This window comes from Staurois parvus, unplaced genomic scaffold, assembly GCF_062004578.1.
Source record: "Staurois parvus isolate SC_StPar_1 unplaced genomic scaffold, SC_StPar_1.0 ptg001134l, whole genome shotgun sequence".
Taxonomy (NCBI): Eukaryota; Metazoa; Chordata; class Amphibia; order Anura; family Ranidae; genus Staurois; species Staurois parvus.
Window position 1 is genome coordinate 2,626,984 of NW_028318930.1, and position 22,895 is coordinate 2,649,878.

At 42.9% G+C, this 22,895-nt stretch overlaps 1 protein-coding gene and 1 long non-coding RNA gene across 2 annotated transcripts in view; both read right to left on the bottom strand.

The window, feature by feature from the left end:
• Window positions 1-16,524, bottom strand: part of MPC2 (mitochondrial pyruvate carrier 2) — a 33,286-nt gene extending 16,762 nt beyond the window's left edge. Inside the window, exon 1 of the mRNA XM_089659187.1 lies at window positions 16,309-16,524. Coding sequence (XP_089515313.1) covers window positions 16,309-16,408 — 100 coding nt within the window. The 5' untranslated portion in view covers window positions 16,409-16,524. The remainder of the gene's footprint in view (window positions 1-16,308) is intronic.
• LOC149439315 (uncharacterized) lies at window positions 8,044-11,234 on the bottom strand. The gene is made up of 2 exons (XR_016307839.1): window positions 10,878-11,234; window positions 8,044-8,452 (listed from the first exon to the last, which is right to left on the bottom strand). It is a non-coding gene; the product is annotated as an uncharacterized LOC149439315 (long non-coding RNA).
• Window positions 16,525-22,895: the final 6,371 nt, after the last annotated feature.

Genomic DNA, 22,895 nt, shown 5'->3' on the forward strand with positions numbered 1-22,895 from the left:
TATCAATAAAGGGTGTTTTATTATTAAAGTATTTTAAGTACTGCCATCTGACTAGGCATAAGCCTCTAGCAAGCCACTGTACAGCAGAGCTCAGACTGGGAGAGGGGCACAAGGTGCCAATCGGAGCTGCAGTGGTGGACATTCTGATAGAAGCAGTGTGAGGAGCTCAGTCTGCTGCCTTGTATTTTATTGTCCACTCACAGGCTGGGGGAGGAAGAAGATCTAAATAAGTGCGGCAGAGAAAAATCAATCATCGCTGTGTCACATATTTCACAGAGCCTGCCTTCTAAAACCAGTGTTTCTCAATCTTTTTTCAGTCAAGGAACCCTTTACACCGGTCTTGGGGCACACCAGTCTAAGGCCTTGCTAGAGGCTTACTCCTAGTCTGATGGCAGTACTTAAAATGCTTTAATAATAAAACACCCTTTACTGATAATTATGGAGCTGTATTCAACACAGCCCTTGCATGGGTATATGCTTATAAACCAGTGTTTCTCAATCTTTTTTTCAATCAAGGAACCCTTTCAAGTCATGCCCGGTCTCGGGGCACACCAGTCTAAGGCCTTGTTCATATAGACATACACCCATGTGAGGGCTATGTTTGCCTGCACAGGAATACATGGGTGTCCCATAAATCTGGGAGGGTAGCCCTGCACACGGACAGGGTTTGGATCAAGCTACTTCATCCACCTGTCTTTGTTTCTACGGTTTTAACATTTGAGAGACAAAAAAAAAACTCCCCGGGACTTTAATGCAGCACCAAAAGAAAAGAACTACAAAGAGTACCTATATAAAAAAAAAAAAGTTTTATTATTTAGTATAAAAATAGTCCGCAATTAAAGCAGTCATAATGGTGCGATTCTGACTTGGTGGGAGTCGCAGCGATTTTGAAAAGTGTTGCATGCACTACTTCAGGTGCAACTTGCATAGACATCTGTGTCTTGCAAGTCGCACCTGAAGTTGAAATGACATCGGACTTTTGAAATCGTGCGACGTCACTGGAAGTCGCACAATTTCAAAGTTGTATCAGTGTGACTATGGACTAAAGTACCAATAAAAAAACAAGTTTTATTATTATTTAGTATAAAAATTGTTTTGAGTTAAAAGCAAGAGACCCTAGTCTTTGTGCAGAAGATTTTTTGGACATTGTATACAGTATGTACTTTATACATGTATACTGTATGTACTGATGTCTATGCAAGTCACACCTGAAGTAGTGCATACACTACTTTCAAAATCAGTGCGACTGACCAAGTCGGAATTGCACTGATATCACCGCTTTAATTTCAGACAACAGGGTATGACTTGTAATGCTTTTTTAAACTAGCATCGCATGGCAAATCGCATCCGGTATGACCGGCACTTAGAGCTGATTCACATGTGTGCGGTGCAGGTTGAAGCTCAGGTTTCACAGCGAATTGATACAATAGTTGTTCACTGGTTCATGTCAGGTTTACAGCGGGTTCAGGACAGGATTATTTGTCCTCCGGTTCATGTCATGTTTAGGTCAGGTTCAGGACAGGATTATCTCAGGGTCTTATCCTGTTCACACATATGCGGTTTAGAAACGGTTCCCATAGAAGTCAATAGTCTCTAATCCGCACCTGACCTGAACCACACTGCTCAGAAATCGTACAGGACTCTTTTTCAAACCACACTGAATCTACACTGCTAGTACACCGGACATATGTGAAAGGGCACCATAGGAAGTCATAGGATGTCGAACCACATCCAATCCGCATATATGTGAACAGGCATTTATACTTCTTTTCTTTGTTTTTGCTGCAATAAAGTCCCAGGGGAGATTTTTTGCCTTTCTCTAGTACTTTTTAGGGATGAAGCAGCTGCACATTCACAATCACATCACCCCTTCTCTTTAAAGAGTTTAGCATTTTGCCATGGCACCCCAACTGCTCTAAACTACAGAGGTGCTGAGAGGAGGAGTTTCAGGAGGCAGAGTCAGGAATCTCTGCTTGCAGGCAGCAAGGTACCATGGGATATGTAGTCCTTAGAAATGGAAAGTAAACAGAGGAGAAGCTGCAAAGCATGCAGGGAAATCGTGGAAGTTGTGGAAAGCGGACCAGCAGACAGGCACAACTCACAACATTAAAAGGAGATTTTAAGTAAGATTATGACTTGATATAATCTTACTGACTTGTGAAATATAACCATTGTTTGTATGGTTATTGCAATGCCGATGTTATAAAATTAAGGTGTATGATGTAATCACAGATCTTCTTTAAATGTTTGCTTGGAGCTCCAAATTATTTCTGGTAATGCAACAATGTTTGACAGCAAATATCAAATTACAAAAATAAACATAACAAATTATAATGCTTGAATATTTATATCCACACACAAACACAGATCAGCATGACAACTAATGCAACTGCAGGCTGACAAATTACACAGTACATTAAAAGGATAAGTTCATGTTTTAGACAAAAATAATAAATGCAAATTTTAATACAGGTAAAAAAGTGCTTTTATTATTTTTGTCTACAGGAGCCTGGAAAGTATAGCACCAGCAATCAGTAGATCGCTGATGCCATGCAGGCCTCCTGCAGACCTGTCAGTATATCTGCTGTACGGGATGCACGGTCAAGCAGATATTCTGACAGGAAGCTTCAATGAACTACAATGGCGCTCCACAGCACCGTGGTAATTCATTGAAAACTACAAGCCCACAGCTGCTAAGGCTGTTGGGACTTGCAGTTCATTCATTCACGGAAGTCCATGAATGAATGATGCGGCCATGTGGGCGGAGCCCCGCACAACCGCGTTGTTTTCAAACCTGACAGACAGTACGGGGAGACGTTTCCCCATACTATCTGTCAGAGGGAGGGAGGAGGCGGCTGCGGCTATAGGAACATGTTACATGTTCCACCCTAAAAACATTGTAACTTGTTCCCAAAGGTGAACTTATCCCTTAGCCCTGGTTCACACTGATGTGGTTTGAAATTCGCAGCATTTTCTGTGCGAATTCCGAACCACATCAGATCGCACCCCATTCATGCGAACCGCATATGTGAACCCAGGGTTAAAGTAGTAGCAACCTGCATTCCATATACGTTTCCTGCACCACATTCAAAACGCACTGTGCTTGCAATCTGCAGCAGGTATTATTGTTAACAACACACCAAACATAGGTCGCAAACGCCATGTGTTTGTCTGCACCAGATCACATGGTAGAGGAATGTACAGCATGTTCCTGTGTGAACTGGCCCTAAATCCCCCAGGAGAGAAAGTACATGTAGCACTTGGTCTTGTTCTGATCAGACCATTGATATGGTTAACTGTGTGGTTTGTACCCAAGCTTTCAATGCAGCCAAGCCTCCAATCATTAACCCTGAACCCTCTACCAACCGATTTAGAAAACGTCTGTTTGCCATATACAAGGTTTCTGTTTGATGTGTTCGCTTTCCCCCTCCTCCATCACTTTCCCCACAAACACGCATCCCTTAACATTTTTTTTTTTATCATGAAAACCTTCTCCAGTGTCCTCAGATCTGGCAGAAAGTATGCATTCGGAGCACTGGCTAATGATCTGCTGATGAATGTCCCACTCTAACGGACAGAGGTCATTTTAGACAAAATCACTTTTAAATGTTTACCAGGGCATTAAATTAAATCTGTCATGGCCACACTAGCACCATTAATAACTCACATACTTGTATAATTCCTGAAATGTTTACAGTGATAACTTCCATGCAAAATACTGTACAATGCATGCTGACATAAAAAATCATTGTGAAATGTAAACTTTCTAGAGAGCCATTCTAAAAATACTAAAAAACATAGGGTGGACAAAACATCCACAGACGTCCATAGATAGAATTTCAATAATATTCAAAAAGTAGGCAGCCTCAGAACCAAATAATTCAGTAGTCATCTGGAAACTGATAGACACCCTGCAGAAAAGTAGCAGAGCACAGCTACACAAGCCCCAGGAGCCAATTGGAGAGGTGCCAAAAATTATTACAAATTTGAGCATCTTCCATTTTCATTTGAAGTATATGTCTACTGGTTTTTAAAGTTGACTTCTCACCACTAACTACATAGTGTCCCATATCCTTCCTCCCCTACATTTCATATTAAAAAGCTTACAGGTTTTGCAGCACAATGGCCAACTGTATAGCACTTCTGCCTGGAAGCACTAGGGTCATTGGTTTGAATCCCAACCACGGAATTACCTGCATGGAGTTGCATGTTCTCCCTGTGCCTACGTGGGTTTCCTCTGGGTACTCAGCTTTCCTCCCACACTCTAAAGACATGCTGGTAGGTGAATTGGCTCCTCTCTAAATGGGCCCTAGTATGTGTATGTATGAATGTGAGTTAGGGACCTTAGATTGTACGCTCCTTGAGGGTTAGGGACTGATGTGAATGTACAATATATATAAAGCGCTGTGTAAATTGCCAGGGCTATACACTCACCGGCCACTTTTTTTTTTTTTTTTCCCAAAAGGTACAACTTGCTAGTACTGGGATAGACCCCTTTTTCCTTCAGAACTGCCTTCATTCTTCATGGCATAGATTCAACAAGACGTTGGAAGCATTCCTCAGAGATTTTGGTTCATATTGATGATAGCATCATGCAGTTGCTGCAGATTTGTCGGTTGCACATCCATGATGCGAATCTCCCGTTCCACCACATTCCAAAACTGTAGCTTCTGACTTTTAAAAAAACAGCCCTTCACCTGTCTAGAGATCCAACGCTGTGCTCACCCAGGTCACTTTCTTTACTGTTCTTTGATCTCCGGTTCCGGCATCTTAACTGTGGGCAGCCGACTGTGACTGCTTGCGACTTTACAACCAGCAGCCCAAGAATGCAGATTTGGACAGGGGGAACTTCCCCTTTTGGGTGAAGTTCTGCTTTAATTTCACTAGTTAATAAACCAGTGCAGTGAACTACTGACAGGCTATTTAGACACCAGCCAACAGCATCTAATAAGTACAGGGATGTTTAATTCATATCACCCGACATATGTAGTTCCGGGGAGCAGGTAGGTTTTTTTTTTTTTTAATCTTTAGCCCTGCTGCAGGCAAGCAGCAGGGCTCATCTGTCCGGTGGAAGCAATCGAGGAGCAGCGCTGCCACCCGATTGCTTCCACAGAGCACACTATGGTGCCAGACTCCACCCCCCCGCCCACCATATGTCCTGGGCTCTGATTGGCCATCTTTGGACCCAGGACCAGTTCATCGGGGGCTGGCAGGTATAGAGTAAGGAGGAGAGTGGACACATCCACTCCCCTCCCCTTCTTGTCCTCACCTGGAAGTGATGTGACGTTACTTCCGGGTCCTTGTTGACAGATTCCCAGCCATCGAGGCCGGGAAAGAATGTAATGCAGTGTGATGTGCACTGCATTACATTCAGTGGAGCACATGGGAGACATCCAAGGTCTTTTAGACCTTGGATGTCTCAATGAGAACCTGTCACTATAAAGTCATCACATAGGGGGTTTTTTGTCCCCTATATGATGAAAAAAATAAAAAAGGTTTACGTAAGCTTATTTTTTAAAAATTAAAGTTACACCCAAGCATATAACCCTCCCAAAAAAATTTGAGGCCCCTACATATACGCACGTACAAATGTAAAAGCACACGCTGGGGAGTCTACGATTTCGATACACATATCACATATGACCACACGCGCTAGAATGAGAGCAATAATTCTAGCTCCAGATCTCCTCCAGAACACTATACTGATGACCTATAAAGGGGCTTTAAAAGCATCACCTATAGAAAATATAGGATACTAAAGTTTGTTGCCATTTCACGAGCGCACGCAAATTTAAGGTTTCACATGATGGATATCCATTTACTCGATGCAACCTCGTCTTTTATATTTTACAAAAAAAAAATTGAATAATTTATTGAGTTTTGTGCTCTAAAATTAACTTAGTGTATTTTTTACTGAAATTTTGCATCTTCTAGACCTTTATGATAATATCATGTGACATAAAAAATTGTAACTAACACTTTTTTATTCTCTAGGGTCTTGGATTTCAGAAAATATATCATGTTTGGGGGTTTTGTGTAATCTTCAGGCCTTAACTGATTTTTAAAATGTGTGCAAAAACAGCTCTGGCAGCGAAAGGGATAAAGGATAAGCTTGACGCTCCCCTTTACTGATGAGTACCCAATCGGTGCTCATTACACTGCAAGGTCTCTCTCCTCCCTGCCAGTCCCCGGGTGCTGTACTGGAGACAGGCAGGGAGAAGGAGATAAACAGTGCAATGTTAAAAATATTAAAACGTTTAAGTCGCCATGAAGCCCCTTTTGATTTTAAAAGGGGCCCCAGACATTCCTTAACCACTTGCCTACCGGGCACCCCCTTCCAGCCCAGGCCAATTTGCAGCTTTCAGCACTGTCGCACTTTGAATGACAATTGCGCGGTCATGCAAAATTGCACCCATATGAAATTTTTATAATTTTTTTCACACAAATAGAGCTTTCTTTTGGTGGTATTTAATCGCCCCTGGGTGTTTTATTTGCACTATAAACGAAAAAAACAATAGCAAAAAAATTTGGAAAAAAAAAAAAAAAAGTTTTTCCTTGTTTCGATTATAAAATTTTGCAAACAGGTAATTTTTCTCCTTCACTGATGTGCGTTGATGAGGCTGCACTTATAGGCAGTACTGATGGGCACTGACAGGCAGCACTGATGAGGTGGCACAGAGGGGCAGCACTGATAGGCGCGTTCTGGGAGGACGTCGAATGACAGCTACAGCGTGGTTGCCAAGTGGTTAAAGCATCTCACATTTAAATACGGTGTTGGTTAAAAAAATATTTTTTTTCCTCTTATCGGGACAAGTAGATTGTCATGAGGGACAAGTAGATTGATGCACCAATTTAGTCCATGGACAAGTAGTTTTTTCAAAAATTTCCACACCCCTGAAGTACCCAACATAAAAAGAAAAATATGTAGGTTGACATTGCAGATCTCCTTCAGAAAATTCTGGCTGCTCGACTGCCATTGTAAAAAAAAAAATCTGACCTCTACACTGAGTCACATGAATTTTTCCAGCCCTGGCTGGCAGCCAGAGCTGACTCATGAACCGCTAGCTGAAACTGTGGATTTAAATATTTAAAAGGGATAGTTTACCTTTACCAAAAAACTCCCTATTCAGATAAGGGGTGTCTGTAGATATAAACAAGCTGTGCAGCTTTGAATAAAGTTGAATAATGCCCTTGCTATAGGTGTAGGCCATTTCTGTACCTCATGAGGCCTAACAAACTCACAGAGATGACGTCATCCTGCCCCTCCTTTCAGGGGGGTACCTGCTGTGTCCTCTGGGGCAGCTTTCGTGGGGCTGTGTGGGGAGGGAGGGAATTCTTTGCCTGGGAGAGGTGTGCACCGGGGGTCTCCCAGGATACTGGGCTGGGAAGGAGAGAGGGAGAGCCGAGGACGCGGGGTGGGGGAGTGCTGGGCAGTATGAGCTGGCGTTGGCCCAGGCGATTTGTCGAGCCCTGTGCTAAAGGTGCGTGAATTAGCATTGCTTCATAATCAACTCACGTGTAAATGAGCCCTAAGACAGGAAGGGCATTACTGGCACAATGACCAGAGGAAAAAAAAAAAAAAAAAAGCTTTAAGGGCCAGTTCACACTACAAAAACGAACTCTGGATACATTCCGGATACGTTTTTGCTTACAGTTCACACCACACGCAGTTCCAGTGCAGTTTTGATGCAGTTTGCTATGTTCCAGTATGGTTCTGTGCAGAACAAAGTGCAGCATGTTCTACTATTGACAGCACTGGTGTGAACTGGGGCCATTGGAAAACACTGTGCATGCATTTTTGATGCAAAAAAAAAAAAAAAAAAGCGCACTGAACTGCATCTAGTGTGAACTAGCCTTTAAGGATTGTTGTTTTTGGATTCAATACTGCTATAAAAAGGTGGCCATACACAAATCTATTTGTCATTATTCTAGGTTTGAGCAAACACGAATGATCATTTACACCAATCTGTATCATGATCAGTTGTCCAACACACCTGCAGATATATCTATCAGAAATGACCAATAGAATATTGCCAAGGCTGATTGACTTGTCAGTGTTAACATTTATTTAAAGTTCAGTAAATCAATTCTATGGAGGGGCCATGGTTTATGATTCTTAGTCAGCTCAGTCATTTTAGTTGCATTGAATGATCGATTAATAGAACGATTTCATTGATTAATTTGTGGCCACCTTCACCAAGAGCATCTTCTCTGTATTCCAATAAACGTACTAGCAGGGATGTGAAAGGTAGCAAAGTATAGGAAGCAGAGGTAGTGACAGTTATGTGTTTTCCTGTGCCCTTCATGGACAAAGAACAGGTTCACCTTGGTCCTGTATGCATTCCAATGTAGGGTAGGTAGAAGAAATTCTCGGTCGCATGATAGGGTGGTCCAGGTTTATCTTGCCCCCAGCTAAATTACATGATTTGAAAGTTAATTGTAGGAACAACAACTGTGAAAAATGTAGACAGACAAGAGCTACATGTTAGTCTCATTCCAGAAGCTGACATATCCACTTAAAAGAACCTAGGGGAAAAATCATTAACAGGACAAACAAGCAAATGAAAGTCACACCACCTAGAAGGCACTTTATATAAAAGGGCAAAAACAAGACGTGCTATAATAGAATACATGTGCAAGTGTATGAGATTAACACTTCCTCTAGAGTGCTGAATTCATGCTGCAGGCAACAAAGGATTTCCTTCAGACATTTAAAGTGATAGTAATGCTTCAGGGTCAGTTCACACCACATGCAGTCCAGAGTGTTTTTTTCTGCATTAAAAAAAAAAAAAAAAAAAATGCACCGGAATGCATCAAAAACGCGCTAAAAAAATGCATCCAGACTGCGTTTCTATGGTGTGAACCAGTCCTCAAATTTTTTTTTTCTCCTCTTCTCAGGTCCTCCGCCTGCAATCATGGTTCCTCCTCATCAGCGAGTGCCCCATAGAAAGCAGTTTTCCATGGAGGCACTTGTGCAGGCTCGCTCCTGAGCCACTGTCTGCATCTATAGACACAGTGTGGTTCGGCCCTGCCCCCCCAGCTCCCCCATCACAAAATTTGATTGACAGCAGCAGAAGCCAATGGCTCCCACTGCTATAAATCTGCCCAGTGAAGAGGAAGGGAGAGAGCTGCTGCTTTAGTGCACATTACTGGATCGAGATCAGGCTCAGGTACTTACCTGAGCCGATCTCACTAGGGTGGATGAGGGGATCTTGTGCTACTCATCCACCCTAGTGAGATCGGCTCAGGTAAGTACCTGAGCCTGATCTCGATCCAGTAATGTGCACTAAAGCAGCAGCTCTCTTTTTTTTATCTTAATGAATAGAATGCATTAAGGTTATAAAAAAAAAAAAAAATTTAAAAGTGGTAGTAAAGTTACATAGAAGAGAAAATAAATACATAAAAAAAAAAGGAGAGAAGAGGTTCCCCTTGCAGGTTTAAGCCATAATGTGATAGTATGCACTGCAGAGCGGAACTAAACCCAAAGATTTAACAGTTTCCCAAAACTGTTACATTCAAGGCATGCCGTAAATGACAACGGTCACAGTTGCTTATGCTCTCAACTGAACTGCAAAGCCATCAAATGGCTGGTGTCATAACTGATCACATGTGCAGCATCATGGCAATTGCAGATCAAACAGGTCAAGCTGGCAGCTTCCTTAGCTGAAAAAGTATAGGAAGGTTTAGTTCCACTGTCAGGTCACCTGAAAGTTTTTATGCCTGAGGGCTCATGTACACTGCAGCTGATAAACTCACATTTAGGAGCTTTTCTGCGGTTTCAGTAGCCCCTGAACTCTCCTTAATGCTTTCCTATGTGTCCATGTACACTACGTCGTTTACAGGCAGTTGAGTTTACAGTCGTTTTTTTGAACGCAATAAACTTGCGTTCAGGAGTAGGTTTTATCAGAATTTTAAACGCCAAACGCTTGTAAACGCGGCTAATCGCATTTATAAGCATTTGCATTTAGAATCGTTTAACTGTTCTATTTTCCAGATGCTTTTTTCATCATGAAAAATGCATGCAAATCCTTTAAGGTACTCAAATGGACAAAACACTGAACACAGGATGTTCCTACCAAGCTTGTCACACATTGTAATGACCAATTCACACCTCAGACTTCTCCCACCCTTGGAAACAAAAGATATTTTAATGACCATTCACACTTCAAATTCTTCATGAAGACCCCCCCCCCTTCCGCCAGGTGGCCTTAATGACTCACTCCAGCAGCCACCTTCCCACCCTTGGAAACAAAAGAAATGTTAATAAGCAAATCACACCTAAACTAATCTCAACACACACTGCTCTCTGCTTCTACTCTCTGTATTTCTCTGAAACAGTCTGAAATAGTTAATAATTTGCCACTTTCCAGTGCATTCTGGGCATTTGGGAGGTTCTCCTGTGCTTCTCTTTAAAAAACGCTTCTAAACGCAAACGCGGCTAAACACGGTATGCAAATGCGTCAAAACTGACATTTTTTTTAACCTGCGTTTACCTGATGTCAGTTTCCAGGGTTCAAACATGAGTGCAGCTGCAATGTACATGAGCCTTTAAGTGTAATGAGGGTGAAGCCAAGTTAGATATTTCTGATGCCATTTATCTTGCAGGAAACAATAGCCATAATATAAGGGTTTCTAGCCTATTCATTGCGATCTTCCCCCAGAGACTGCACCTATCACAGGTGACAAGCATAACAAACACAACTGAACTATATCATCCAGAGCAACTATAATTGGTTTTATTCTCCCAGTGCAAAAAAATGAAAACCGGTTGCTAAGGACAATCAGGCATTTTTAAAATACGTTTTATAGATGAGGTCCACTGTGACATCTTTTAATTGACATTGTCAAGGGATCAACAAAGTTATAAAGGCACTCACCTGAAAAGAAAGCAGCATTTTACACACCTTCTGGTCTGCCCGTTTCCTAAGGCCCCATTCACACCAGAGCGATTTTCTGCTTGAAGCTTATAGCTCTAAAATGCGCAACAAGCCAAATCCCATTCATTTCAATGGGCCCTGTTCACATAGGCGTGTTCTGTCACCTGAAGCAAAACACCTGTCGCTCAAAAAAAGTACATGAACTTCCTTTTGGCAGATTACAAGCATTTTTGGTCCCATGGACTTCAACAGAAACACCTGAAAACGTGTGATTTGAGCGTTTTGTTGCATGTTTTCTGCTCAAATAGCAGATCTCCACCCTAATTTCCTCCCCCTCTTATCCCTCTAGTGCAAGGGTTTCAAACTGGCGGCCCTCCAGCTGTTGCGAAACTACAAGTCCCATCATGCCTCTGCCTTTGGGAGTCATGCTTGTAACTGTCAATCTTGTAGTTTGGGAACAGCTGGAGGGCCGCCAGTTTGACACCCATGCTCTAGTGCTTTCTTTTGTCTAAACAAAAATGCCTGAAGCTGTAAACCACTTGTAAAGCGCTTCTAAAAACCCTCAAAACGCAAATAAAAACCGCCAGTAAATCGCTACGCTCCAATGTGAATGCAGCCTAAAACTCTGGTCTGTTTTAGACCTCGTGGCCATTGTGGCTCTTCTTGCCAACCCCTATGTCACTGTGGTGTTCTGCAGATGCTAGGAGGCAGCAGAAGAGGGACCGGCTATTCAAACAACCCAAGGAGTCAGATCAGTGCCAGAAGCTCTCCTACATTTTAGCAAATGGGTCAACTGACAAGTATTTTAAAAGATTCCTTCTCAGGTTAGTGTCTTTGTAACTTCAATGACCCCTGACAAGGTCACTTTAACAGAACTAAGACGCATTCACACTTGAGTGTTTTGAAGTTTGAAGCTGGAAGCTCCAAAAACTCTCATACTGAAGCTTAAAAAAAATCAATTGTTCTCTATGATGCCTGTTCACGCATTCAGGTGTGAACAGGCACCATAGAGAGCAATTGATTTTTTTAAGCTTCAGCTTTGGAGCTTCAAGCTACAAAACACACAAGTGTGAATGCAGCCCAAGCAGATACATATTTAAAACAATGAACTATTGAAGTCATCTGCCCAAACTCAATCTCAAAATCAGATTTGGGGATTCTATTGATGCTGTGTGACCTTTCCTTTGAATTAGGTTTTAAAAATGTGAAGATGAGATTGAAATCCAAGATAAAAAAGTGGATACAAATTTGAAGTATGGTTTTTCTTATTATATAGTTTAGGTAAATATAAAGAAGATTTTACAGAGAAGGTAAAATCAGATCGTATAGTTTATGGCCAGTTTTAGACCAAGCTTAAAGTAGTACTAAAATCTAAATACTTCTTTGCATTAAGATGCAAAAAAAAAATGCCCGACTACCTGTCATACCCCCATCCCTAAACACTTATCTGGCTGCATGTCACTGCTCCAGAGCTGTCTCTGGCCCTAGCACCACTCCTCTCACTCCCTGCTTTCATAGGCTCCTTTTGCTGTCAGTCAATTTCCTGTGCAGAGGGAGTGGGGCATGGCCTAACAGGGCTATGTGTGTCTATGGACGAACACAGCCCAACTCAGGAGCATGCACACCTGAGTTGCTGCAGGAGGTATGTGGAGGAGGGAGAAGCTGACAGCCCAGCAGGGGATTGCCAAAGGAAAGCAACTGCTCTGTGCAATATCTTTGCACAGAGCAGGTAAGTACAATCACTTTTTTTTTCTTAATGAGAAATTGTAGTCTTTAGTATGTTTTTAAACTTCACTCATATACAAGGAGATTTTCTTTTTTTTTTTTTTTTTTTTTTTAACGGTTTCTAGACGAGAGACCTGCGATCTCAAAGACCCAAGATCTCTTTATAAAGAGGACCTGTCGCAGCCCATGCTATTACAAGTGATGTTGTTCATCCCTTGAGATAGCAATAAAGTTGATAGAAAAAAGGAAAAGAAAAAAAAAAGACGGTACAGTGTTAAAAAAAAAGAAAATAAAAAAAAAGCGCCCGGTCCCCCTAGGTCAGTGGTCGGCAAGCCGCGGCTCGCGAGCCACATGCGGCTCTTTACAAACTGAAATGCGGCTCTCCTGTGTGCCGGGCGCCCGCGGCTCTCCTGTGTGCCGGGCGCCCGCTCCCCTCCCTCCTCTCGGGCGGGCGGGCGGCCGCCTCTCCTCCTCTCCCCTCCTCTCGGATGGCCGCCCCCCTCCCTCCTCTCGGGCGTCAGGACTCTGCAGCTGTCAGGATGTAGGCGGGGCAGCCAGGATGTAGGCGGGGCAGCGTGACAAACTCTTCTCCTCTCACAGTCCGCCCTGAAGACCAGAACGGCGCGGGAATACGAGAGGAACGCGCGGAGCAAAGGTAAGTGAATTGACACAGGGGGGGGACTTACTATATGGGGAATGAATTACTATATGGAGGACTTACTATATGGGGGATGAATTACTATATGGAGGACTTACTATATGGGGGATGAATTACTATATGGGGGACTTACTATATGGGGGATGAATTACTATATGGGGAATGACTTACTATATGGGGGACTTACTGTATGGGGGACGAATTACTATATGGGGGACGAATTACTATATGGGGGACGAATTACTATATGGGGGACGAATTACTATATGGGGGACGAATTACTATATGGGGGACGAATTACTATATGGGGGACGAATTACTATATGGGGGACTTACTATATGGGGAATGAATTACTATATGGGGGACTTACTATATGGGGAATGAATTACTATATGGGGGAATTACTATATGGGGAATGAATTACTATGGGGGACTTACTATATGGGGGATTAATTACTATATGGGGGATGAATTACTATATGGGGGATGAATTACTATATGGGGGATGAATTACTATATGGGGGATGAATTACTATGGGGGATGAATTACTATGGGGGATTAATTACTATATGGGGGATTAATTACTATATGGGGGATTAATTACTATATGGGGGATGAATTACTATGGGGGATGAATTACTATATGGGGGATTAATTACTATGGGGGATGAATTACTATATGGGAGATGTATTTTCAGTTTTAAAAATGTGGCTCTCAAAATAAATTTCAATCATGGTTTTGGCGAGATTTGGCTCAGTTGAAAAAAAAGGTTGCCCACCACTGCCCTAGGTGAATGCAGGCATCAGTCCCACACACATATGTAAACAGCGATCAGAACCACGCATGTAAAGGATCACTGCAAATGTCAGACCGAGAGCAATTCTAGTGGCAGACCTCCTGTGTAAGTCTAAACTGGTAACCTGTAAAGGCATTTCAAAACATTTTCTATGAAGATTTTTAGGTCCTGTAGTTTGGTGCCATTCCACAGGCATTCACAATTTTAAAGCGTGACATGTTTGGTATCTATTTACTCGATGTAACATTACCTTTTATATTTTACCAAACAGTCGGTTGTTATATGTGTTTTTTTCATTAAAATTCATCAAAGTGTATTTTTTCCAAAAAAAAAAAACCTGTGTATTTGAAAAACCGCTGTGTAAATATCCTATGACATAAAAAAACTGCAACACCCTCTATTTTATGCTCTACTCAGCGTAACATCACCTTTTATATTTTTACCAGGCGATTGGTTATTATATTGTGTTTTTGCGCATTAAAATTCATTAAAGCAGAGTTCCTGTGAAACTGTAAAAAAAAAAAATAAAAGTCAGCAGCTACGAAAACTGTAGCTGCTGACTTTTAAAGAACAGCCACTTACCTGTCCCTCGATCCTGCAATGTCCTCCCTGTAGCCCGTTTCACTGGCCATCCTGTATTCTACGCACTGGCATCTTCAGTTTGGGCACCCAGCTGGGACAGCTTGCAGCTTCACAGCCGGGTGTCGACTGCGGATGCGCTTTCTGAATGGTCCCGTAATCTTCTGGGACCTGTCACGTGTCCCAGTAGACTACGGGGAGGACAACTTCCACTTCTGATCACCTAGTGCAGTGGTCCCCAGACTGTGGTCCTGGGCTGGATGTGGCCCTTTGCTTGCCTTTAACCGGCCCTCTGGGCACACTCTCCCCCACTGATACAAGACACTATTCCTTTCCTCCCACCAACAATCGGGAATAATTACTTCTACTGACGTCAATAATTAAGCACTATTACCTCCCACCGACGCCAACGATGGGGCACCGTTTCCCTCCCACCGACGCCAACGATGGGGCACCGTTTCCCTCCCGACGCCAACGATGGGGCACCGTTTCCCTCCCACCGACGCCAACGATGGGGCACCGTTTCCCTCCCACCGACGCCAACGATGGGGCACCGTTTCCCTCCCACCGACGCCAACGATGGGGCGCCGTTTCCCTCCCACCGACGCCAACGATGGGGCACCGTTTCCCTCCCACCGACGCCAACGATGGGGCACCGTTTCCCTCCCACTGACACCAACGATGGGGCACCGTTTCCCTCCCACTTGACACCAACAATTGGGCACGATTCCTCCCACTTACACCAATGAAGGGGCGCTATTCCTCCCCCTAACATCAAAGATCCTAACATCCCACTGATGCCAGCACAATTTCTACTCCGAATGGCCACAGTCTTGCCCCCCAAAAGTCTGACGGACGGTAAACTGGTCCTATGTTTACAAAGTTTGGAGACCCCTGGCCTAGGCGATCACAGCGGAAGTGAGAGCAGGTACCTGTCAATTTCAGGTACCTGCTCCTCAAAGGTGCCAATCCTTTATGGGAAGCAGTCATTAAAGCAGAACTTCCCCTTTTGGGTGGAGCTCTGCTTTAAAGTGTAGTTTGTTTGTTTTTTTAAATGTGTATTTGAAAAACCACTGTGCAAATATCCTATACCATAAAAAAAATGCAATAGCCTCAATTTTATTCTCTACTCGGCGTAATATTACCTTTTACATGTTTTACCAAATGATTGATTATATTGTGTTTTCGCGCATTAAAATTAAATTGCATTTTTTTCCCAAAAATTTGTATCTGCAAAACCCGCTGTGCAAATATCCTATGACATAAAAACAAAATTGCAATGCCCTCCATTTTATTCTCTAGGGCATCTGCTTAAAAAAAACCGTTTGGGGGGTTCTACGTTGTTTTTCAGCAGCAAAAAATTCTGATTTTTACGTATAGGAGGGTAATGTCAAAATTGGTCTGGTCTAGAAGTGGTTAAATCAGTTTTGTTTGAATCAGTAACTCAGTATGTGGATAATGGATATTTCTTGGATCGAATCCGTAATAGGATTCAATTGTCTGAAGAATGATCGGATCAGATTATATGTATGGCCATATAAAGGTGACCTTTAGTGTACCCTACCATTTAATACACAGAAACTCCTTTTATGTGTCATTGCTCTTTGCCGTGATCTGTAGGGCTCAGGAAGGCATGCAGAACAGTCATGTCCTTGTGAAATCCATCTCACCTGCCGGGTGATTGTAAAAGGGTCTCATCCTGGGAGGCAGCATGAGCTCGATTTTATCCAGAGTCCGGTGATAAGACGCCCTAAGCCCGACCGCCGCCATCTCTGCCGCTCGATCGGTGACAAGTGCAGGGACTTAGAGGGCAATGGATACAATTACTAAACCGAGCGGAAGCGGCAACTGTCAGCGCAAGGTCTCCGACATGGGCGTCTATCTCGATCGCTGCCCTTATTGGTTCAACGCAAATACAAGCCCCGCCACAAGCCCCGCCTCTTCCTGACAGCTGTTTTGTTCGTGCGTTCCATGGTTGCGTTCCACTCCGTCGGAGCTGACCAGAGCGGCGTGCTGAGCGGGAGGGCTGCCTGACATTTCCTAACACAGGAACCATTTTAAAGAAACATTGCTCACTATTGTGCTGGGTTCTGGCCACGTGATTGATGTTTTAAAGGAAACCTGTACTAAAAAAAATCAAAGCTAGGGGTTTGGGGTTTCTCTGATCCTCCTGATGCTGTTCTGAATTCCCCCCAACTGTCCTTGATTTCAAGGGACTGTCCTTGATTTCAAGGGACTGTCCCTGATTTGGAACAAAGCCCCTCTGTCCTTCTCATTTGTCCCTCATTTTGGTCTGATCTATATAGTATATAAAATGCACTATTTATCTTTCAAAAAGTGTTTCACAGTGCTAACCTTTTATCCAATTTCTGAATTGTTGTATTTGTAAATTTCAAATACCAGCAAAAACGAATAGTAGTAAAATAAAAGCACTTGTGGGTTTAACTAATCTTTATTTTGTCGAATTCTTCTTTAAAGAGGTGTGGTAGGGGTGTGTGTCCTATGCATACATGCATTTACTAATACGTGTCCCTTGTTCCTATCACAAAATGTTGGGAGGAATGTATTCTGGGTTGAATGATGTCCAGGGTCTATGAACCCACTTTCTGTGATGTCCTGCTGATGCTTTCATGGGTTGAATGAGTTCCAGTATCATTGAACTCACTTTCTGTGATCCTCCCTCTGACGATCTTCTGGGTTGAATGATGTCAAGCGTCGTTGAATCAACTTTCTGTGAATCTCCTGATGTTCATCCAGGCTGAATGATGTCCAGCATCCCTGAACCCATTTTCTGTGATCCTCCTTCTGATGTTCCTCCAGGCTGAATGATGTCCAGCATCCCTGAACCCATTTTCTGCGATCCTCCTTCTGATGTTCCTCCGGGCTGAATGATGTCCAGCATCCCTGAACCCATTTTCTGTGATTCTCCTTCTGATGCTCTTCTGGGTTGAATGATGTTCAGCAATCCCAAACTCTTTTTCCCTAAACCCCACAATTGATGCTCTTCTAGGTTAAATGATGTCCCACATCACTGAACTCACTTTCTGTGATCCTCCCTCTGATGCTCTTCTTGGTTGAATGATGTCCAGCATCCATGAAACTATTTTCTGTGACTGTCCTGCTGATGCTCTCCTGGGTTGAATGATGTCCAGTATCATCGAACCCATTTTCTGTGATCCTCCCTCTGATGCTCTTCTGGGTTGAGTGATGTCCAGCGTCATTGAACCCACTTTCTCTGATCCTCCTTCTGATGCTCTTCTAGGTTGAATGATGTCCAGAGCCCAGTAACCTACTTTCTGTGACCATCCTGTTGATGCTCTCCTGATTTAAATGATGTCCAGTATCATTGAACCCACTTCCTGTGATCCTCCCTCTGATGTCTTCTGGGTTGAGTGATATCCAGCATCATTGAACACATTTTTTAAAAATCCCTCCTGATGATCTTCCAGGCTGAATGATGTTCAGCGTCATTGAACCCAATTTCTTTGATTCTCTTTCTGATGCTATTCCAAGTTGAATGATGTGCAGAGTCATTAAACCCACTTTGACCATAATGCTGATGCTGTCCTGGGGTGAATGATGTTCAGCATCACTGAACCCAATTTTTGTGATCCTCCTTTTATGCACTTCCAGGCGGAATGATGTCAAAGCATCATTGAACCCACTTTCTGTGATTATCCTGCTGATGCTGTCCTGGGCTGAATGATGTCCAGCATCCTTTCTGTGTTCCTGCTCTTGGTGCTCTCCTGGGTTAAATGATGTCCCACATCATTGAACCCACTTTCTGTGACTGTCCTGATGATGTTCTCTTGGGTAGAATGATGTCTAGCATGATTAAACTCGCATTCTGTGATCCTCCTGCTGATGCTGTTTTGGGTTGAATGATGCCCAGCATCACTGAACCCACTTTCTGTGCTCCTCCTTCTGATGCTCATCTGAGTTGAATGATGTCCAACGCCACTTTCTGTGATCTTTCTGCTAATGTTCTCCTAGGGTGAATGATGTCTTGCATTGGTGAACCAATTTTCTGTGATCCTCCTGATGGTGTTCTCCTCTGATTATTGATGTCTTGCATCATTGAATCCACTTTCTGTGATCCTCCTGCTGCTGCTCTCCTGGGGTGGATGATGTCCAGCATCATTGAATCCACTTTCTGTGATCCTCCGGATGATGCTTCCCTGGGGTGGATGATGTCCAGGGTCATTAAGCTTCTTTTTGTGATCCTCCTGATGCTCCTCCAGGTTGAATGATGTCCGTTGTCATTGAATCCACTTTCTGAGATCGTTCTTCTGGGTTGAATAGTCGAGGGCCATTAAACCTACTTTTTTGAGCTCTCTGCATCATAGACACACCCCCTCGCAATACATGCAGAGGGAGTTGAAAGAAGTACCCTGAACATTTTACATTTTTATCTTGAATAGCTCCAGAAAAATAGCAGTACACGTCCTGGTATGTGCACCGCAGTCTCATAGTTGTATATCTGTAGCGTGAAATCTAAGACACTTCTTTCTGAACTCAGTAGATTTTCCAGTGAGTTTTGGTGATGTCACTAATGTGCTGTTCACTTTTCCTTGCTGGAGGCAAGGAAGCTTTGTGTTTGGGAAATATGGTCTATGCCCATGTGTGGGTAAATGGTACACATGAACATTGAGATCTACACAAGTACAGGGGCATACAGCTGTTTACTTCTGTGGCCACTGTACACCCCACCTGTAACAACTTGGGTATGGGAACATGGCAGGAATTTTGTGCTAGATTTATTTTATACAGTACCTACAAACATCTATGTTTATTGAAGAAAGGAGAAAGAGGAGCTATTCCATGAGGAGATAAAATAACAATCCAATGAGAAATAAAAGCTTTTGGTAGTGAAATAACTATTTCTAACTAACAAGTTATAATGGATGAAAGCAAAAATTAGATATGTTGATAAGTTCTTTGAATATTTTTTTTTTAAGAAAATTGCTGTGAGATAAAATAAGGAATGTATTTAACATAACTCCTGTTGTCTACTGGTTGCTGTGGGGGATCGTTTCAGGATGGAGAGCAGAGAAAAGGGCTGGTAAATGAACAAAGTGAGTGATCTGTACTGATAACTCAGTGTTCATTCATAACTGAAACATAATAAACTGTGTTTACTGTGTTTCAGTTTGTGAATGAACAGGACAGGGTGACTGTGCAGAGCTCTTCTTGTTCATTCATTATGTGCGGCTGAGGCTGCGGAGTTGGAGACTACTCAATCACTCTCTCTGTTTCAAAAGTGAGATAACGGAGGTCTGTTTAGCCCCCTAACAGGACTGTAAAAAAATAATAATGAAATTGAAATAAAAATAAAAACTACTGACACTGGCCACTGCCATACTGACACCAACTTCTGCCCTACTGACACCGCCTATGGCCTACTGCTATCGTCTGCTGCCCTACTGACACTGTGCACTGCCCTATTGATACTGTCCACTGCTCTACTGACTGACACTATCCACTTTTAAGGTAGGCTAAGTTTATAGTTTTAGTGACATATGTTTTATTATATTTTTATAAGTTTTCCTTGTTATTTACTGTAGTATGCCTTGCTAATTTTTGTACAATAAAAAGGTGCCAAACCTTCAATCTTTGATCTCTTTCATGTTGTTAAGGTAGATCTCCACCTCTCAAAGCTTGCCTACTCCTGTTCTAGAGAAACAGAAGTGTTGACCATGAGACATATTGATAAGCTTAGTGCTGGAAGTATTCGGTTCTAATAGCCAGAGTTTGTTCAATGAGAGTTTATAAACTGCGTGCACATGGGTATCATAATTTAAAAATGAAAAACAGATTTTAGGTCATAAAAGTTTTCACAAAATTTGCCATGGTGCATTTCACATCACTTTAATGGTAAAAGTTGACCTTGACTTGGGGTATTCATCTGAATTGTGTAATTTCCTGATTTGCTCTGGGAAAGCACGCCAGAACTGCCACAAGCTGTATTATTCCTAGCTACCTGCAGTGTAATGGCTGAGCAGCCAATCACTTCACACCCACGTGCTACAGTGTGTCCAGGAAGCATGAGATCATTAATACCTAAAAGCAGGGGCATTTTCTGAACGCAGTGGACCTGTGTGCAAGATTATTAATTGGGCCCCCTGGTTTGTGAACAAGAAAATGTGGGTGCATTTCTAATATTGGGTGAGGCCTAAAGAGGTATGGTTATATACAGCTGAATCAACATATATTATAGAATGAGAAAGTGTTGAATAGGCAATGTACAGCACAGTATCTGTGCAGGTACACTGGAAAGACAAGGGCCCAAAATTAGACATTAGAGCACCTGTTCAGGGGTCAGTAGTAAGTCACTTACTACTGACCTCTGCACCACTTACTAATGACCCCTGATCTCTGCACCACTTACTACTGATCTCTGAGTCACTTACTACTAGCCTCCAAACCCTGCGTTACTTACTGACCTCTGAGCTCTGCATCACTTACGACTGAACTCTGATGCTTGTACTCCTGAACCTCTGTGTTACTACTGATCTCTGAACTCTGCTTCATTTCTTATGGACCTCTACTACTGAACTCTGTGTCACTTAATACTGACCTCTGAACTCGGGTGCACGTACTCCTGAATTACTATGTAAATACTGATCTCTGAACTCTGTATCATTTACTATGGACCTCTCTGTCACTACTAAACTCTGCGTCACTTACTCCTGACCTCTGAACTCTGCATCAAGTACTCCTGAACCTCTGTGTCACTACTGATCTATGAACTATGAATCATTAACTATGGACCTCTGTTTCACTACTGACCTCTGAACTTTGCGTCATTTACTACTGACCTCTGCATCATTAATACCGACATCTGAACTCTGAGTCACTGGCTACTGCCCTCTGAACTCTGCATCACTTACTTTTGAATTCTGCGTCACTTACTACTGACCTGTGCATCACTTGCTGCTGCCCTCTGCATCACTTATGCAGGCCATACATTATGCAGTTTTCTATCCTTCAACCACAGGTTGATTGAAAGATAATAGCTTAATTCCCCCATCAACACAGTCATTGTTGATGGGGGAATCTCTCCTGCAGTATGTTTGTTCTGCTGCTGGGGAACACAGGAAGATTTCCCAATGGCAGTGTACAATGATCACTGCTGGCGGCTATAGTCATTGGCAGTGATCAGGCAAAAAACCCAACAGGCTGATTGTGATGAAGTCTATCTACCTGCTGAACCAGTCGAATTTCAATCTGTCTGTAGCGCGCTTTACTATTAACCTCTGATGTCTGCATCAATTACTACTGACTTCTGAACTCTGTGCCACTTGCTGCTGACCTCTAAACCCTGCATCACTTTCTACTGACCTCCATGTCACTAATGACTTCTGAACTCTGTGTCACTTACCACAGAGTTCAGGGGTCAGGAGTAAATGAGGCAGAGGTCAGTAAGTGACTATCTGTCACACAATACAATCAAACAACCTCCTTCTCCTCCTCCATGGTCTAGCAAAATCACAAGCTATCACTTCCCTGCTACTGGGACTCCCCACGCCCCTTGGCGCCGGCCTTTAGCACCCATCTCTGGCATAAACTTAACACTGCTGCCTGTAACAAGCACTATTAGTGGCCTTTCCACCCCCCTTGGGGCCCGTGTGCCTGGCATATTGTGCCCATGGAGGATACGCCATTGCCCACTAGAAAGACAAGATGGTTAGGTCGAGAAGCAGCAGGTTTGTGTCAGCGGATAGCCAAATGTTAGGCTTGAGCCTTAGTCTGCAGCGAATGATGTTAGAAATCCATATATTATACTGCCATGAACCTAGTTGCTGCTATCTTGGATACAGGAGTTCCCCGCGACACATGCACATGCAAGGCACTCTATGAATGGTCATGCAGCATCCTGGGACATGTGACATATCCCAGGAGGCTGCAGGAGGAGTTGGGGCAAGGGACACTATCCTCACCTAGTCAAGGGTTGCAGAAGTGGGAGCAGGTACCAATATAAATTGGTCCCCATAAAAAAAAACATTAACTATTTGAGCCAACTTATGCTTTAATATCAGCTTCTCGCAGCATTCTCTTTCACGTAACAAGCTGTCTTAAACTTCCAACCCTACACATTTGTTGAGAGAATAATGAAAATGGAAAGGCTTGTTCAAAATGAAGTAAACCTGGATGGGGACCATGTCGAATATGTGTCTGACATCTGTGCAGCACAAGCTTTTAATTCTTGGCTTAGTATTTGCCTACTTGTGGTTTTACACATGAGTTGCTCAATAGT